The sequence below is a fragment of the Thermobia domestica genome, chromosome 4 (genome assembly GCF_964235325.1).
Source record: "Thermobia domestica chromosome 4, izTheDome1.hap1.1, whole genome shotgun sequence".
Lineage (NCBI taxonomy): Eukaryota > Metazoa > Arthropoda > Insecta > Zygentoma > Lepismatidae > Thermobia > Thermobia domestica.
In genome coordinates, this window is record NC_137457.1 from 327,699,013 (window position 1) to 327,714,969 (window position 15,957).

A 15,957-nucleotide genomic window follows, 5' to 3' on the forward strand; every position below is an offset into this window, starting at 1 on the left:
ACCGTTGTTCGATCCTACTAATGATAAACGGCAAGGAACATTTTCCTTACCACATATTCCTGCGTGGACTTCTGCCAAATGGATGTAGATGAACGCAAGGAAATTCAAAGCTATACAGGTAGATTTACGCCCAGTGCAATGATAATTCAGGATGAAGAAATTCAAGGCAACGTCGGGTAAAAGTAGTGATCCCACGGAATTGGGCTCTTACTGATGAATTTCAGTATGAGAAATTGTTCCTCGCGTATCAGGCTTATCCTGATTATTCACGTTCAGGGTGGATTGCTTTAAATCAAGTTCCGAAATAAATTAATTTAAAGTTAAAATAAGTAAAAACCCCTTTCTGTTCTGTTATTTCGATTATGAAAGGTAATAATCATAATACAATGAGACTCAAATGTATGTACAGCACAGTATGAAAACAAGTGTCATACAGCGGATGATTAGGGAAAAATCCCGTTTTGATTGGATAACGTGGCAATCCTGCTTTCTTCTCTTCGTAACATAGGATTTGTAAAGCGTTAAATATTGCACCGGGGAAGTTACCATGGACAATTTAGACGGAAATTCTTTTGTGTGCTCGTCTATTTGTTTGTTCCCAGATAATAAGGGTGTATTTAGAAGAGTCCTATCCCCTCTGAAACTTTTTATATATATATATATATATATATAACTTTAGGCGAAATTTACATATTTTATATGTATTTCGTGCCGCAAGCTAGTTCTGATTTGATTTTTTTTAAATATGCCCCTGTAAAATATCAGTAACTTTTGTACGCCGCTGTACTTTTTCTTTAATGCTTAAGAAATATTATTTGGGATTGAAATAGGTTAACGATTAGGGATTAATTCAAAATTCAACCCCGATACTTTCACGTAAATGGCATAATTAACATTTAATACTAATTTCTAATGGTTTTTCTTCATTTCGCAACTTTTATTATACGAGGAGAAAGATTTTATTTAAATAAAAAAATAGATTTAAATTTTAAAAAAAATCAACATTTTTTTTTAAATCACTATTTTTTTTACACCCTGTTCACGTTCAGTGAATTTTGTCCAGTGATATCAGTGTGAAGAGGTTCATTGTGCAGGGAAATGATGGGTCATAAGGCGATAAAATGTGCTTCGGCTTATCGTGCAATAATGATGCTCAAATTACTCCTCTTCGGAAGGATGTTAACAACTGTCCTAGAAATCGCGGAAGTTTTGATGTGGTCAGTGGTATTAAACTTGTCACAAATCGTTCCAAGCAACTTTTAACTGACAAAGAAAAAAAACATGTTTGTTTCAGTGAATCTGCAATTCCAAGTTTGCTACTGACTTGAAAAGAATTATACATTGAAAGATTTGTAACTAGTTTGAGACAAACTGGTCAGAAAAACCGTAAAATTTAAGTGCCAGGAACCAAATGCGATGGGATCACTTTGTTATAAGTAGGAATTGTCACATGATAGTGAGCGGCAATTCTTTCAGCTCTGTAATCAATATATTGATCTGCGCTGGCACTGAATTTTGTTCCTCCATGTATGATAATTACGTCATAGGAAAATACAGCTGTTGAAATTGGATAATGGTTAGGAAAAAGTGTTAAGTAATATTAGAGCGAAGCAGATTTATGAATTTAGGAAAGGTCTCTATTATTTTTTTTTTTTTAAATCACTGATTCCATGCTTCAAAGTCACGGGTGCTTGCGGAACGTAGAGCATTGGTTTAGTTGTGCTTATGGTGGTGGCATTTCTAAACAACACTTAAGAGCCTAGAAACAATATTAGTACCACGAGCTTAACCCTATACACTGTATAAAGAATTAATCTATGTGAAGTATCCCATAAAAACGAACTCCTACGTACAGTTTCGGAGCACTCTCTTCGATTTGAAAAGTAAATTCTTTGGTGTGAGTGGTCCCGGCTTCGATTCTTGGTCGAAAAACTGTAAAAGCTTTTTTAGGCTAGCCATCCTCAGTGAGGTTTACCTGGGTTTCCTTGATTTCCACTAGGCAAATGCCGGGACGGTACCTAACATACAGGTTCCCAAGCCACTTCCTTCTTTCCAAAATCCTTTCTTCCTTCCCATTCCTCGGATATTGCAATCGCCGAGGGATGTCATTCCCAATACGTGATGGGCTGACCTGTCCATAGATGCCGAAGGCCCATAAATCTAATTCCTAACCTCAAAATTAAAAACTTATTGCGCTGGAGAAAACAGTAAGAATGTGCTGAGTTGCAGAAAACAGTAAAATTTGTTGATAAGTCCTTCCTACAAATTCTTATTACACAACAAGCACTGTACACTTTATGCGTTTAATCTGCATGAATACAATTATTATTATTATTATTATTATTATTATTATTTATTATTATTATTTATTATTATTATTATTATTATTATTATTATTATTATTATTATTATTATTATTATTATTATTATTATTATTATTATTATTATTATTATTATTATTTGATAAATTGACCAGCTGTGGCACATATCAGGCAAGTTGTGAACGTTCTTAATATTACATTGGAATGACAAAAAAGAACATAGAAACCAAAATTAAAGAAAACCTTAGAGACGTAAGAAATAAGGATACAGCTGTATCAAATCTCTCGAAACATTTTACTTTATCAAAGCACAATATTGGAGAGGAGCTCCTTCGTGGCTAAGCGTACGCGCCTTTCGTGTGGGAGACCCGGGTTCGATTCTCGGTGGGAGCTCGTGGTTCGGATTCTCGACGGAGTAGATCCACGTCTAATATAGCCTCGCTGCTGAAAGGAATGTTAAACACAAAATCAACTCAACTCACAATATTGGAGAATATAAAGCATTACATAAATCGCCATCCTACAGTTAAAGAAATGTTTCCGATCCTTTTTTAATCACAACAAGGAATCCAAATTTGAATCTGAACAAGGAGGTCTTGGATAGGTAGTGGGATTTTATTATCAAAAATAATCACTTCTAATGTTCAAATAAGAATTTTTAGTGACTCAATATGTCACATAAAATTACTCACGGTTAAAACGAAAGAAAAAAATATCTTAAGTTATTCTGTAAGCTGAATACATCCCTCATATTCCAGAATGAGGTTTAGAAACGAAAATCAAAATTGCCAAGATTTAATAACGTACAAAGAGTGAAAGTGACTGACTGGACCGGGGCTCGAACCCGGGACCTCCGGTATAACCGTGCTAATGCGTTAACCACTACGCCACCCAGTGCGCTTCCTAGAACAGCCTCTCACTCTCGAGGTCGGTGTTCTCCACTCGGAGCACGTGGGTTGTACCACAAACCCCTGTTGTGTTAAAAAAAAATCCGTTGTGTCCTCTTTCATTAATATTTATATGTCAAGATTTAGTTACTGCCCAAAACTGCATCAAACCACAGAGAAGACGTGGCAACAAACAACCGTCAGCTCATCAGAGGAAGGAACATTTAAAAACAGTTATAGTGCTACTTCGTTATAAGTTAGTTGAGTGCTTCATTATATTGTGTAAACATTTATGTTTCGATTAATATTCTAACAGGTTAAAAGAAGTGTGTACTCATCGAAGTTTAATGTATAGTTCACTTTTAACATGGACTTAAGATTATAACAACATCGTCACAAAGTGCCTGAGGAAACACATGTTTTTTAAACCGCTAGTAATTGGCGACGAGTAGGAGTATTGATTTTGAGCGACCGTTGGTGGACAGCATAGAGAATGCAGTTTCAGTCGCTACGGAGCGTTGGATCGTAGAGCAATTCTGTACATTAACGTAACCATCCAGATGAAAATGTGCTTCATCATTCATGAATACTGGGACATCTACATCTTCCGTAAGAATAGCATCCATTATGCCACAAAATTCTCTGCGCTGCTCAAAATTCGCTTCATTTAGCTGCTGGACAATCATTATTTGGTACGGGTGAAATTCGAGATCATCATGTAAGCTGCGATGAAGCAAATGACGTGACATACCTAGCGATAAAACCTGTCGCCTAGCGGATCGTTTCGGACTAGCAAAAACTGCCCTTTTCACTCTGTCTACGTTTTCCAGAGTTCGAACTGAACAGGGAGGACCAGGTGATTTCTTTTTCATCACAGCTGCAGTACTTCTGAACGCTGCAAGTCATCGAAGTATAGTGTTTCGATCTGAGACTATACCTCGACGTTCGACATTAAACTTTCGACGGAAAAGACATTAAACCGTGACCACAGAATCATTGTTTCTAAAGAACTGCTCAACCGTGAACACGCGATACTCTACACCCCAACGCTTCATAGCGACTGAAACTACATTGTCTTAGCTGTCTGCCAATGGTCTGTCAAAATCAATACCTCTACTCGTCGCCGAGCACTAGCAGTTTAAAAATCATGCGTTTCCTCTGCTACACCCTGTACAAACTAATACAAAATTACACAAGTGTTCAAAAAAGGTCTTCCGCGTAAGTTTTTCACAGTAATAAATAATTTCAAAAGATGATTCTAGTGCAAGGAAGTTTACGTTTTTAAATTAAAATAGTGCAAGAGTAAATTCTGAGAACTGAGATGAATTTGCAGTGAGTTTTCTGATCTACTGAAGAAGGTGCCAGTGAACACCAAAACAGTACAGTTTATGGTATATTACATTTTAAACGTAGTAAATGGCAGACTACGAATGCAAATCATTCTGAAGTTAGTAGAATTAAATAACGTTAATAGAATGTGTAATGTTTTGACCAAACAAAACAAGCTCATATCAATAAGTTTTTGAAAACACAAACATATTCGGAAGACAAGAAAAATTTACTAACACTTTTCAAGCTTATTTCATTTCAATCGGTCTATAGGGTGGGTGAGAAGAGAAGTTTATACATCACTCATGTATATACTTATAAGTTTTCTTTTGGTACACCGACAGTGGAACCAGGAATGCTCTGAAACTGGACACAGGAGTTCGCTTTTACCGGATGCTTTTAGGTAGGAGAGTTCTCTTTACAGTTCAATGAATATGCATTCAATAGCATCAAAAAGTAATTATTAAACCCTATACACTTTGGCATTTAAGGTGTGTGTGTGTGAAACTGGAATTTGGATGAAAATGGAGTGAAATCTTCAAGTGTTTCGTCCCCACGTTTATGCCGCCGAGACTAAAGGAGACGGTGATGATGAGAATGAATGGAGTGGTAGAATGAAGAAAGTGAGAGAACCCTGATAAAACCCACGCACACGGTGTTTGTCCACCACAAAGTTCACTTGACGCGAGCTGAGATGGAACTAAGGACCCCACACATTAGAGGTGAACGCTCTACTACTGAGTCTCCATGCCTCTCCCTCCCCCCGAGATCTGGATGGCGGCTGCTATGGGTCTCATATGCTGAGAAGAATTCGAAGAACAGATGAAATGATGGGAGGAAATCTGTTGAGAATTTTGGCGGACACGTGGTTTTAATTAAGACTGAGTCCATTCAATGAGTACTCTTATTATTTCCAGACTTTTAGGTTGTAGAAAGTTCATGAAAATTTAACTGTTATCTGTTAAGAAAATGAATGTAACAATATTTGGTCGCTAACTCCTAGACCACTTCACCGATTCGGCAACGGAGACGCAGGGGTGAGTGGGTTGACATGGAAAAATAATCGAAAACGACCGATAAGTGTGCTCTATACTTTTCGTGATCGCTGAGATGAATAGTGACATTCCCCATTAGTATGTTAGCGAGAAGGGGTTGGCATATAAAAATAATCGGTATTAGTGTCTTATCTATAATTTTCGGGGTAGCTTAGATGAATAGTGACACTTCCCGGTGCCATTTAAGACCAAATTCATTTCCTGTCCACACGGAAGGTGGGAAGGGGATAACGTAAAAATAATCGGTCTTATCTATAGTTTTTTTTTTTTTTTTTGGGGGGGGTGCAGTGAACCACAGCACAGCAACTTGCTCGTTCCAAAAATTTCGGTCATGTGAAAATATCGAACTTAAGATCCGGCCGCCCCAGGGTAACTGATTCTGAGCTTATAAAACACGGCATTGAGGAAAATCTATCCAGCAGCACAAACGATTGCCAAACCAACTCAGCATTCCCAGTCTACTGTAGTGCGTTACCCTTACGAACTCGAGAAAACCATGAAGAGCTCCCACATTGTGCAATGTGAGTTGACCCGAGCTCAGGCCCACAGGAGAGTAGATGTATGCTGACAATCGCTGCAGAATGCGCATCTCAAGCAAAGGATTCTTACATTTGACGAAAGTAGGCGTTTTTCCAAAATCCGAATGTGGAAAAACTGGTTGAGCAAGGGTCAACTTCCAGTACCGGTCGTTAAGCAAAATATTTTGAAACATAAAAAGTCATGCTCTGTGTCTGGTGGAACTACGACTGGGTAATTCACTCCTAGTTCATTCTGAACAGTCGAAGCGTCAATGCTGACCTTTATTCCCAACAGTTGAAACAGATGCACTACGTGACAACTATCCTGCATTGATAAACTGAAAGCGCGCTCTACTGCAACAAGAGAACTTAACCATACAAGGCTGAGTCATGTCTTGCCATATTTCCACAACCCAAACAGCAGGCGCGTGTATAAGTCGCGATCGGCCGTGCACATTCAGCTGGAAAAAGGCAACAAAAACAGCAGAATCTTGATGGTATAGAATGGATGCCACACCCAGCATATAGTCCTCATCTAACCCCTTCAGATTACTACTTGTTTTGATCCATGTCGCATTTCCTGAAATTACGATGCTTCTCCAATCAGCAGTGACTGACTTCTTTACTTCTAAGAACAAGACGTGGAACTGGCAAAAAGGCGGCTGCAGAGTCCAACACAAGGGGCTGTACTTGGAATGTTAACCTGTGTTCACTGTACTGTAATAGATACCGGGTGTTGTGAACCAGAATATTACGCTGCGTAGCGTGGCGTCGATACTGTCAATAGTAAGCGTACATAGTTCAGAGTTCCAGTTTTATTTCAAGAGGCGCTGTTGTACATCCTAACAACAATGGATAGTACTTTTTTTAAAAAAAAAAGAAGTTTAACGTGCAACGACAATGCTCCAACGCTAAAGGAGACGGTGATAATAGTAGAATGAAGTGAGTGGCAGGAAACGGGAGAATCTCGAGAAAACCGACGTACGCAGTGTTTGTTTGCTACAAAGCGCAGTTGGCGGCAGCTGGGATCGAACCAGGGACTTCACACACCAGAGGTGAGCGCTCTACAGCCCTAGTTATATTATGTAATAAATGCTAGTTATATTATGTACGTGTTAGTAAATACATTTCATTCAAAAGTTTCCTATTACAGTTAAATTAGGATTGAATGCATATTTCGAACTGCGAGTTTTATAGGAATGGTTTCTGTATAGAGAATCGGCATCTGCATGCGGCCTTCGCGGCATATGGTGCTGGGTTCAATTCCCGCTGGGAGATTTTTGAAATTTGAATGCATTACGGTGGTTCGGATTCCACCTTAAGCCCTAGGTTCACATCTTATATAGCCTCGGTAGACAAAGAACTCGAATGCAAACAATTAACCATCCTCCCTTCATTAGGATCACGCAACGGTAACGTACGTACGTCCGTTATTCCACACGAAAGCGAATGTTTGGATTCAGTATTTTACAATACGTAGCTAGAACTGTTATCTCGGCCGAATTAGGTAATGGAGTTAATTCTTTAACGTCATCTTGGGTAACAGTAACATACGAGGGATAAAAAGAAAAGCTTACGAAGCTTATTATGGCTTGAGTGTGAGACATAGCAGGAAGATCAACACACCTAATGATATAGGGTACTCACAATAGCCCTTGATGTAATCAGTGTTTGTTCAACCGCTTATTACAACGGCAGATCAGGTTTTCTGTACTATTTACACCACATGTGGGATCCGCTTCAAGTTCTCGTAGTCACCGTGAGGCAGCGGTTTTGACATAATCACACGCTAGGTAATGTAGGGCAACTTTTTTTGCTTTAGAACAGGGAAAAGATGACAGTCAATGGGGCTAGGTCAAGGCTGTAGAAGGGGCTCTAGTCGTTCCGAGTGTAACGCCAGTGGTTGAAGTACTCGGTCTACCGCTATATCCAGGAGTGTCATTAACTATATTGTCCGTCTTTCTTTAAAGGTACGACACCTCTTCCGTACATGTTGCTTTGAAATTTAGCCCTCGCCGTATACCTCTACAGTCTGCCTATGAATGTCAAAAGGTTTTTTTTTTTTTTTTTTTTTTTTTTTTTTTTTCCTACAGGAACCACACTTGTACTCTTGACCAATTTTCCAGACGAGTCATCATTTTTAATGTTCACTTGTTGGGGTATACATAATCAGAATCCTAAGTCTTCAAACCAGCACCAAGACAGACGTGTTGTTATTTATCTACAAACAAATTTTCGTTAAGAGTCTTCATCCCGGCGAAATTAAAATACCGTTAATTTTACAGTAATTATGTGATATCGTCAAATAGATAAAAAAAAAAAAAAATCGAAATGTGGAACAAGAGCGCCCTAGACAATATTATTTTTACATGAGAAACCGTTATCACGACTCACTTATCTGCTTTCCATTTCGAGCCATTTTGAAAATCGGCATTTATTTTCGCGTTTCTAAACAGCTGAAAACGGAAAGCCACTAGGTGACTTGTGATAACGGTATCTGACGCAAAATAATATTGTCTAGGGCGGTCTTGTTCCATATTTCAATTATTATCTTTTATCTATTTGAAGATATCACATAATTACTGTAAAATTAGCGGTATTTTAATTTCGCCGGGATGAAGACTTAAGTTACAGTGAATAACATAAATGTTTTATGGTCTGTATCCCTTTTTTTTTCGATCATTCCTCGTATTTCATGTTCTTTTGTCAGAGATAATAGATAAATCATATTTGGAATAACAAATGTCATTTAGAAGCTCTTGTCATTGTCAGAAACGATCAGTATTTCAAAATGTACGTTGTTACTTGTTGTTTTACCCTCCCAGCCCATTTCGGTTGAGTTAATCCGTTAAGAAAACCGATTTGATCTGTTAAGCAAATTTTCAAAACAAAGTAAGTACGGTTCACCGTGTATTACGTACTTCTCAGCATTTCTATTTTTCACTATAAAATTTTTGTAAGGAAAGGAAAGGGAATGAAAAGAGCAATTCTATATAGAAAAGAAAAATCTATTTTCTGAACAAGTTGAGTTCCTTTCGATGTTGAATACGTGCACCATCCTTAGCCTATTGGTTTACGAAGGTAATCATAAAAGTAAAGTCTCTCATTGTTTTGGAAATGCTTATTTTCAATAATGTTTACACCATTGTAAAGCCTGTACATTTATTTATTTTTCAACTTAATTGCCCTTTCGGTCGATGCACTTTTGTGGGCACTGTGCCAGTTTTTGTATGCTTATGTCATAGCAGTTCACTGCCATGATTTTGAGGAAGCATTGACCCCTATATTTCACCTCTTCGTCGTTGCTGAAGTGCCTTCGGGACAAATGTTCTTTCAACTTAGGAAACAGGCGCTAGTCACACTTGTTTGCTTAGTCTTCCCGACTGTCTTCCGCTGTTTTTTCCTTTTTTTTTTCCGTCATGAATTTCAGTACGACCAGCTGCAAACTTCCTACACCACATATCGGACGTTTTAGACGTCCAAGCTTCACTCGCCGTACACATTTGTCAATTGTTGATGAATTTCAATCAGTCTTAAGATCTTCTGCATTCAAAAAACTCAATAACTACGCGAACTTCACACTTGGCGGTAGCGGTAAGGTGGAGCTGTATTGCAAAGCACTGCCATACAGACTGAGCATCCCAGTGAGGTGCGTGCAGGCTTATTTGGAAACAACAAACAACAGTGTTGCCAACATGTGTACAAAGTCTTCCTGCGTCCACATAGCTTTGGCGACTTTACTTTTGAGATTACCCTCGTATAGTGAGAATTATTTTCCTGTTTTCTTTGAAGTGAACTGGAATTGTAATGAATTTTTACTAATTCTTCAAATTATTTAGATGTTTCTTGCTTCGTAAAAATTAAATTCTGATACATAAAATTAAATTTTAAGTGATACAATATTACATTTAAGTACAGGCTGTTCCGGGAATAAGCCGGCAAGCCTCAAATGCGTGTCCCATCTCAATACAAGAAAATCTCTTTATCTGTACTTTTGTCGGAAACACCTCATTACGGAGATGGGCCAACGTAAGGTAATTAGTGCAATTGATTGAAAGACATTTACCTTAAATTGGTACAATGTTCGTAATTAGTCATTTCTGACCAAACACGCCGATAAACCTTCTTTCTTGTATTGAGGTCCAGAACACCCTGTATAATGTGAATTCAGTTGGAGAAAGCATTTAACGAGATTTGAAGAAGAAATCATTTAGACTTCATCTTATTTCAAAGAAAAACAAAAATAATCTCCCCATTATAATTTAATGGGTAAAGTGTAAGGTAGCCAAAAAAGCTCTTGCCGTTCGAGTACAGTAATAAACAGAGAGCAATACAATGGACGGTACGTATCTTTAGGTTTCCAAGTAATCTACATCACCATGCAACACCTTTTGCCAACAACTCGGCAGTCGTGGATGCAAAGAAGTCCACGAGTGCGTTCCGCAGGTCTCCCTCATTTGCGAAGGATCTCCAGAGGTGGCTGTCGAGGGAATGAAACAAGTGGTAATCTGTTGGTGCATGACAGTGTCTCCCAGCCAAGTTGCTGTAGAGTCTCCCAGGTTCTCTTTGCCACATGTGGCTTGACATTGTCGTGCAGGAACATCACAGCCTTGCGATTCACCAATACCAGCTCCTTCTGCCGCAATGCACAATGCGCCCTTTACAGCTATAGACAGTAGAGGTCAGCCGTGATCTGACCAAATGAAAGGAGTTCGTAATGGACCACTTGCCGACAATTCCATCATACAAAGACCATAATCTTTCGCAAGTACAGAGGTGTGAGGAACAGGGTTACGTGGCGACAACCAATGTCTGTCGTAGAGTCATCCAACACATGTGGTCATTCACTGCGAAGTTCATCTGAAAGGCTTCCATTTCCCGAACAGAATTTCTGGAACCAATGCCTGGCGATGCGTTCGTTCAAGACATTATCCGCAAATGCTGGCATATACGGCAGCTGACAGGCCCACTTTAAAGTCATACAACAAACTGCTTCGATACCTCCATTTCTGTTCAACATTCGACGAGCTATGACTGCTATATGTGCGCAATGTGCTTGAAGGTCGATGGTCAGATGATTACTCCTGATTACTTGGCAGGCACGTGCGTCACTTGATTTTGTCTCTGAGAGCGCACTATTAAACGCATGGGACGTCAGAAACGGCACGAACTTTTTTCACGTTACCTTGTATAATGACAGCGTAGATAGTCAGTATTATAAGTTTAAAGAAATCTGAATCAGTGGTATAATTAGATATTGTTACACTCACTCTTGGCTTCTGCTATTATAATGTCAGCTTTCTTTTGCACTATGACATTGACTTAAATGTGTTTGTTGTGAATGATGGAAAATATTGTTGTGGTATTACAGGATCGTCCCTCGTTGGAGATCTACCGCCCGGGCATGGGTCGCTTAAGCATGTTACAGCGAAAGGAGAAGGAGAAAGAGTGCGGGCAGAAGGCGTCGACCGAGGGCCAAGAGTCCACCTCCAACTCTTCCAGCCCTTCACCCACTCCGTCAGCTTCGAAGGGGAGCCATGGGGAGCGTGAGCGAGCGGGGAAAGAAGAGAGTGGACGCTACGAGCGTCTGGAGAAGCGAGACTCCTACGGGAAGAGAGATTACGAGGATCGCCGATGGAAAGACGGACGGAGGCGTGAGTCGTGGAAGGACGACATGAAGATGGGTCGACGCGATGGAGACGACAGACGCTGGAAGGACGGTGGGAACAGGAGCTGGAAAAGGGATTCGGACGATAAAGGCTACCGAAGAGACTATGACGAGAAGAGGGATTACCGAGGGAAAGGCCGTGATGATCGTAGGGATGATTTTCGGAAGGAAAAGAGCCCAAAGGATGAAATAGAAGTTCGCTCGATGACGTTTAAGCGAAGCGTCAGTCGGGAGAAATAAAACAAAGTCATTCCACTTACATTGTATGTATGTTTGTAATTTAAGATAAAAACCCTGTTATTTTCAGTTGTACGTTATTATGTTCAATTTTCGTTTCACAACGACAGTTTCTAAGGTAAAAGACGCCAGGAAAGTGGTTCATAGTTTCCTTAACGGTGTAGCTTACCGAAGTCTAGTAAAGCATTTACTGTGGCAATAACCGTACTATGACGGGCTTTGTAGGTCGAATACCAGAGATAGTTACCATTCTTAAGTAATCCGTTATTATTGTTCCCTTGCGATTTTCCGGTTACGTTTGTAGTGTTTTATACTTCCTCGAGGGTAGCCATGAATTTAAGAAAGGAAACCAGGACACTCGTTAAAATATCCACTTTGGTAAATTTACAGTTCTGCTGGAAGTCAAAAAGGATCATCAGAAAACTTGTGGAACTAAGAATGTGTATATAAGCTGCAATATACTTTCTTTGGGAATTTTAACAATACTGAAAATAGAATAAACCTAACCCACCGTGGTCATTTGGTTTTCATACCATTTATATTTTTAGAGGTTTTTTTTATTATATACGAGGGTCAATCAAGAAGTTAGTTGCCCTGCTTAAGAAAATAAAACAGGATACGAATTTTACTATAACTTTACTTGTATCGTAAAGTTCCATTCACCATCTACTTTTCTTCCATTATTTAAGCATTTGTCGAGGCGTGGTACAAGTTTTTCTATTCGTTCTGCAAAGAAATCCCGTCCAATGCCTGACAACCATTTTTGGGCTGCAGCTTTCACCTCGTTATCCGAATGGTATCGTCACTTTGAAAGTTCGTTTTTCATGGGACCAAACACATGGAACTCACATGGTGAAAGGTCTAGGCTATAAGGAGAGTGGTTTTCCCTCGCGCTCAGCATCGTCAATATATGTACGTCCGATCTCAAACATGTAGCATCACTTTACGATAGCTTGACGTGACATTGCATTTTCACCATACACTTCATGCAACTGTCCATAAATTTCAGTGCAGCTACAGCTTTTCGCCCATAAAAAAGAATCACTGCACGTATTCCAATTTGGACGCCAGTTGCATTTGTTGAGACATGTTTACGACTGATTATCAGAACACCTCCACTTGCCTCGTGAAAGCCGCTACGTCACACGATACAGCTACATGTGTGCAATGTTGCCACACACAGTTTCATCAAAATAGCCTTTGACCGAAAATTTTTACGCAGGAGTGCAACTAACTTTCTGACTGACCCAGGTATATATAGCTTACAAGGATTTTCCATATACATATGAAATTCAGAACACATGTTGAAATTGTAGTGACACTGCAGTATGCTTCCTATGGTTTGTACACTAAACCAATTTCTTTTTATCGGTTTTACTGTGGAAACATCGTCACCATTATCATTCTCATACAGTTAAAAAGCCCATAGATTAAACTATTCAAGTAAGATAGATTAAATTAAATAGTACACGTTATTTGACTAATAATAAGTGATAATCTCAAAGCAGTTATATATGAAACGAAAAGAAATCTATTCCTTAAAATCGAGATGTCTGACCATTCCGAAACGAATCTGTTGGAATAGAGAAATAGTGAACTAAAAACTGGGATCATGGCAATTTTGCTGTTGAACGTAGTTTGATTTTTACTGTTGTGTGTAAAGTAACTGCTAACCTTATGCCTTTCTATGATAATGGCATCGTTATGGCTACCAAAGTAGCGAGGATTTCGTTTGATTCCGTGTTTTATTTTTTTTTTTAAATGCCGGGAAACAAAACACAGCTATTACAATGTTACAAAAGCAAGACTTGAATAAAAAATCGAGATACTTCTTTAAATTTAAAATATATATACAGAATTTCATAATTTTATATTAAATTTAGTTTTGTCATTTAAATAAAGTTATATATATATTTGTTTTGAATGAAGTTTTGATACGGAAAATGTTCAAACTTACTTAACAGGTTCTTGAAATCAATTTGATGTAACATTTCGGGTATTTTTTTTTGTCTTTCCGAGCAGGTGGCAATACCAGTTAAAAACTAAATTACTACTGTACTAATGATGGAAACCAAGTTGAATGTCACAGCAACGTTATTTCTAATATTCTATGCTTCCAGCCAAGTCTACACCCTTAAGGAAACTGTGTATTGATTTTACTTAATGTTATAATTTGAGCCGTGGGAATAAAATCCCAGCGGAATTATGTTTTTGTTTTCTTCGACAGAGGAAAGTTAAGGAATTGATTGTAAGAAGTCTTGTAAATAATTTGCAATAAAAGAAATTTGTTGTGTTACTTAATTGAGTGATACAGTTACTTTACCTAGTCTAAATATTTGGAATGCTTTTCGTGAGTTTAGTATCTGTTTGTTCTGTAAAGCTACACAATTGATTCTTGGTTCTGATTTCTTTGATCACAAGCGTTTAACTAGGATTGCCAACCTCCGTTATTTTATCGGACAATTCGGTTTTTGACCGCCTTGTCCGGTGCGATCTCAAAACCGAACGTTAAATGTCCAGTATTTTTTCCTCTTCCTAGTCACCTTCAAGTAACTGTTATGTGGAACGCGTATTCAGTGTTATGAATAATTTTCAGAGTGACGAAAGGAATGGTTTGTCGATGAACGTGGTCAAAGCAGAGCTTATAATTCGGTTTGATATCGACCTTTCGTGTGCTGAATTCGCTGAAGAGTTAAAGGCAGGAAAATTTACTCAACTTATCAAAACTGCTAAAGGACACCAAAAGTACATTTTCACTGCTTTATCCTCAGCTACATCTTCCAATTAAATAATGCGTCCAGATCCAGTAAAAGTATGTAGGCATTTTGACTCAGCGAAGCTAGTAAGATTTATTTTTCAAGTCTTACTAATAATTATATTGCCAATTATATTTGCTTTTCTGTTTTAAATACCATGTATTATTTATGGTAGACTACAAAACTTACATATGCTGACTCAACCGAAACTGGAATAAGGAAGTTTAATAAATGCTTTGAAAGTAACTAAAATTATTCAATTCGAACTCCGAAAGTGAAGAAACCACTTTTAGGCTATTCACATGATGATGTCACAATCTTAAGAGTATACGTACTACAGGAGGGTGCCCGGTATTTCTATTTTCAGAAGTTGGCAACCCTACATTTAACCCTTAGAAGTGTATTTTGAGATTTTTGTATTGCCGCCTCATGTAGCGCCGAGGTTATGAAGGACAAGACCTACTATTGACGTGTGCTCCAAACCACGACTGGCTCACTTGGAGGGTGTACAGACCATCATTGCAAGTATAGGCCGTTTCCGACCATACAATTTCGCCTCTAAGGCAGCTGGATTACAGGGCTACTCCACTGTACAGTGGTTCCATTTGAAGATTCAACTAACTGTATGACCTATGGAACCCAGAGGTTCAATACCACATTCACAAAAGCTTTTCATAGACTTATATCCTTAGCCAACTGCATCCAGTTTCTACTTTCTATTCCTATTTCTGCGAGATTCATCTTAATATTGTCCTCCCATCTGCGCCTAGGTCTTCCTAATGGTCGTTTTCCGATTGGTCTTCCAGTCAAGACTTTGAAAGTGTTCCTGCTTTTTTCCATTCTGGCTACATGACCTCCCCACCTGAGCCTCCTAGATTTGATGACCTAATAATGTTTGGTAATCCGTATAAATTATGTAGGTTCTCGTTATGAAGTTTTCGCGATTCCCATTCCTCGTGGGTCGAATATTCATCTCAGGATCTTGTCCTCAAATACTTTCAGTCCAACTTCTTCCCTCTGAGTAAGCGACCATATTTCACAACCATGCAGTACAACAGGCATGATTATCGTTTTATATATTTTAAGCTTCAAATTTCACGACAGAATTTGCGACGCCGAAAGGTTTTGAACTTGGTAACTATTGGCCGCATCTGGACCTAATTTCGTGGGCAAATAGCCCATCATC

At 38.7% G+C, this 15,957-nt stretch overlaps 1 protein-coding gene across 4 annotated transcripts in view; it reads left to right on the forward strand.

Moving 5' to 3' along the window:
- Positions 1–12,070, forward strand: part of LOC145684443 (uncharacterized) — a 63,999-nt gene extending 51,929 nt beyond the window's left edge. For all 4 annotated transcript variants that reach the window (XM_081756825.1, XM_081756826.1, XM_081756828.1 and 1 more), the window contains one exon: positions 11,482–12,070. In XM_081756825.1, the coding sequence (XP_081612951.1) occupies positions 11,482–12,018 (537 nt within the window). In that variant the 3' untranslated portion in view covers positions 12,019–12,070. The remainder of the gene's footprint in view (positions 1–11,481) is intronic.
- Positions 12,071–15,957: the final 3,887 nt, after the last annotated feature.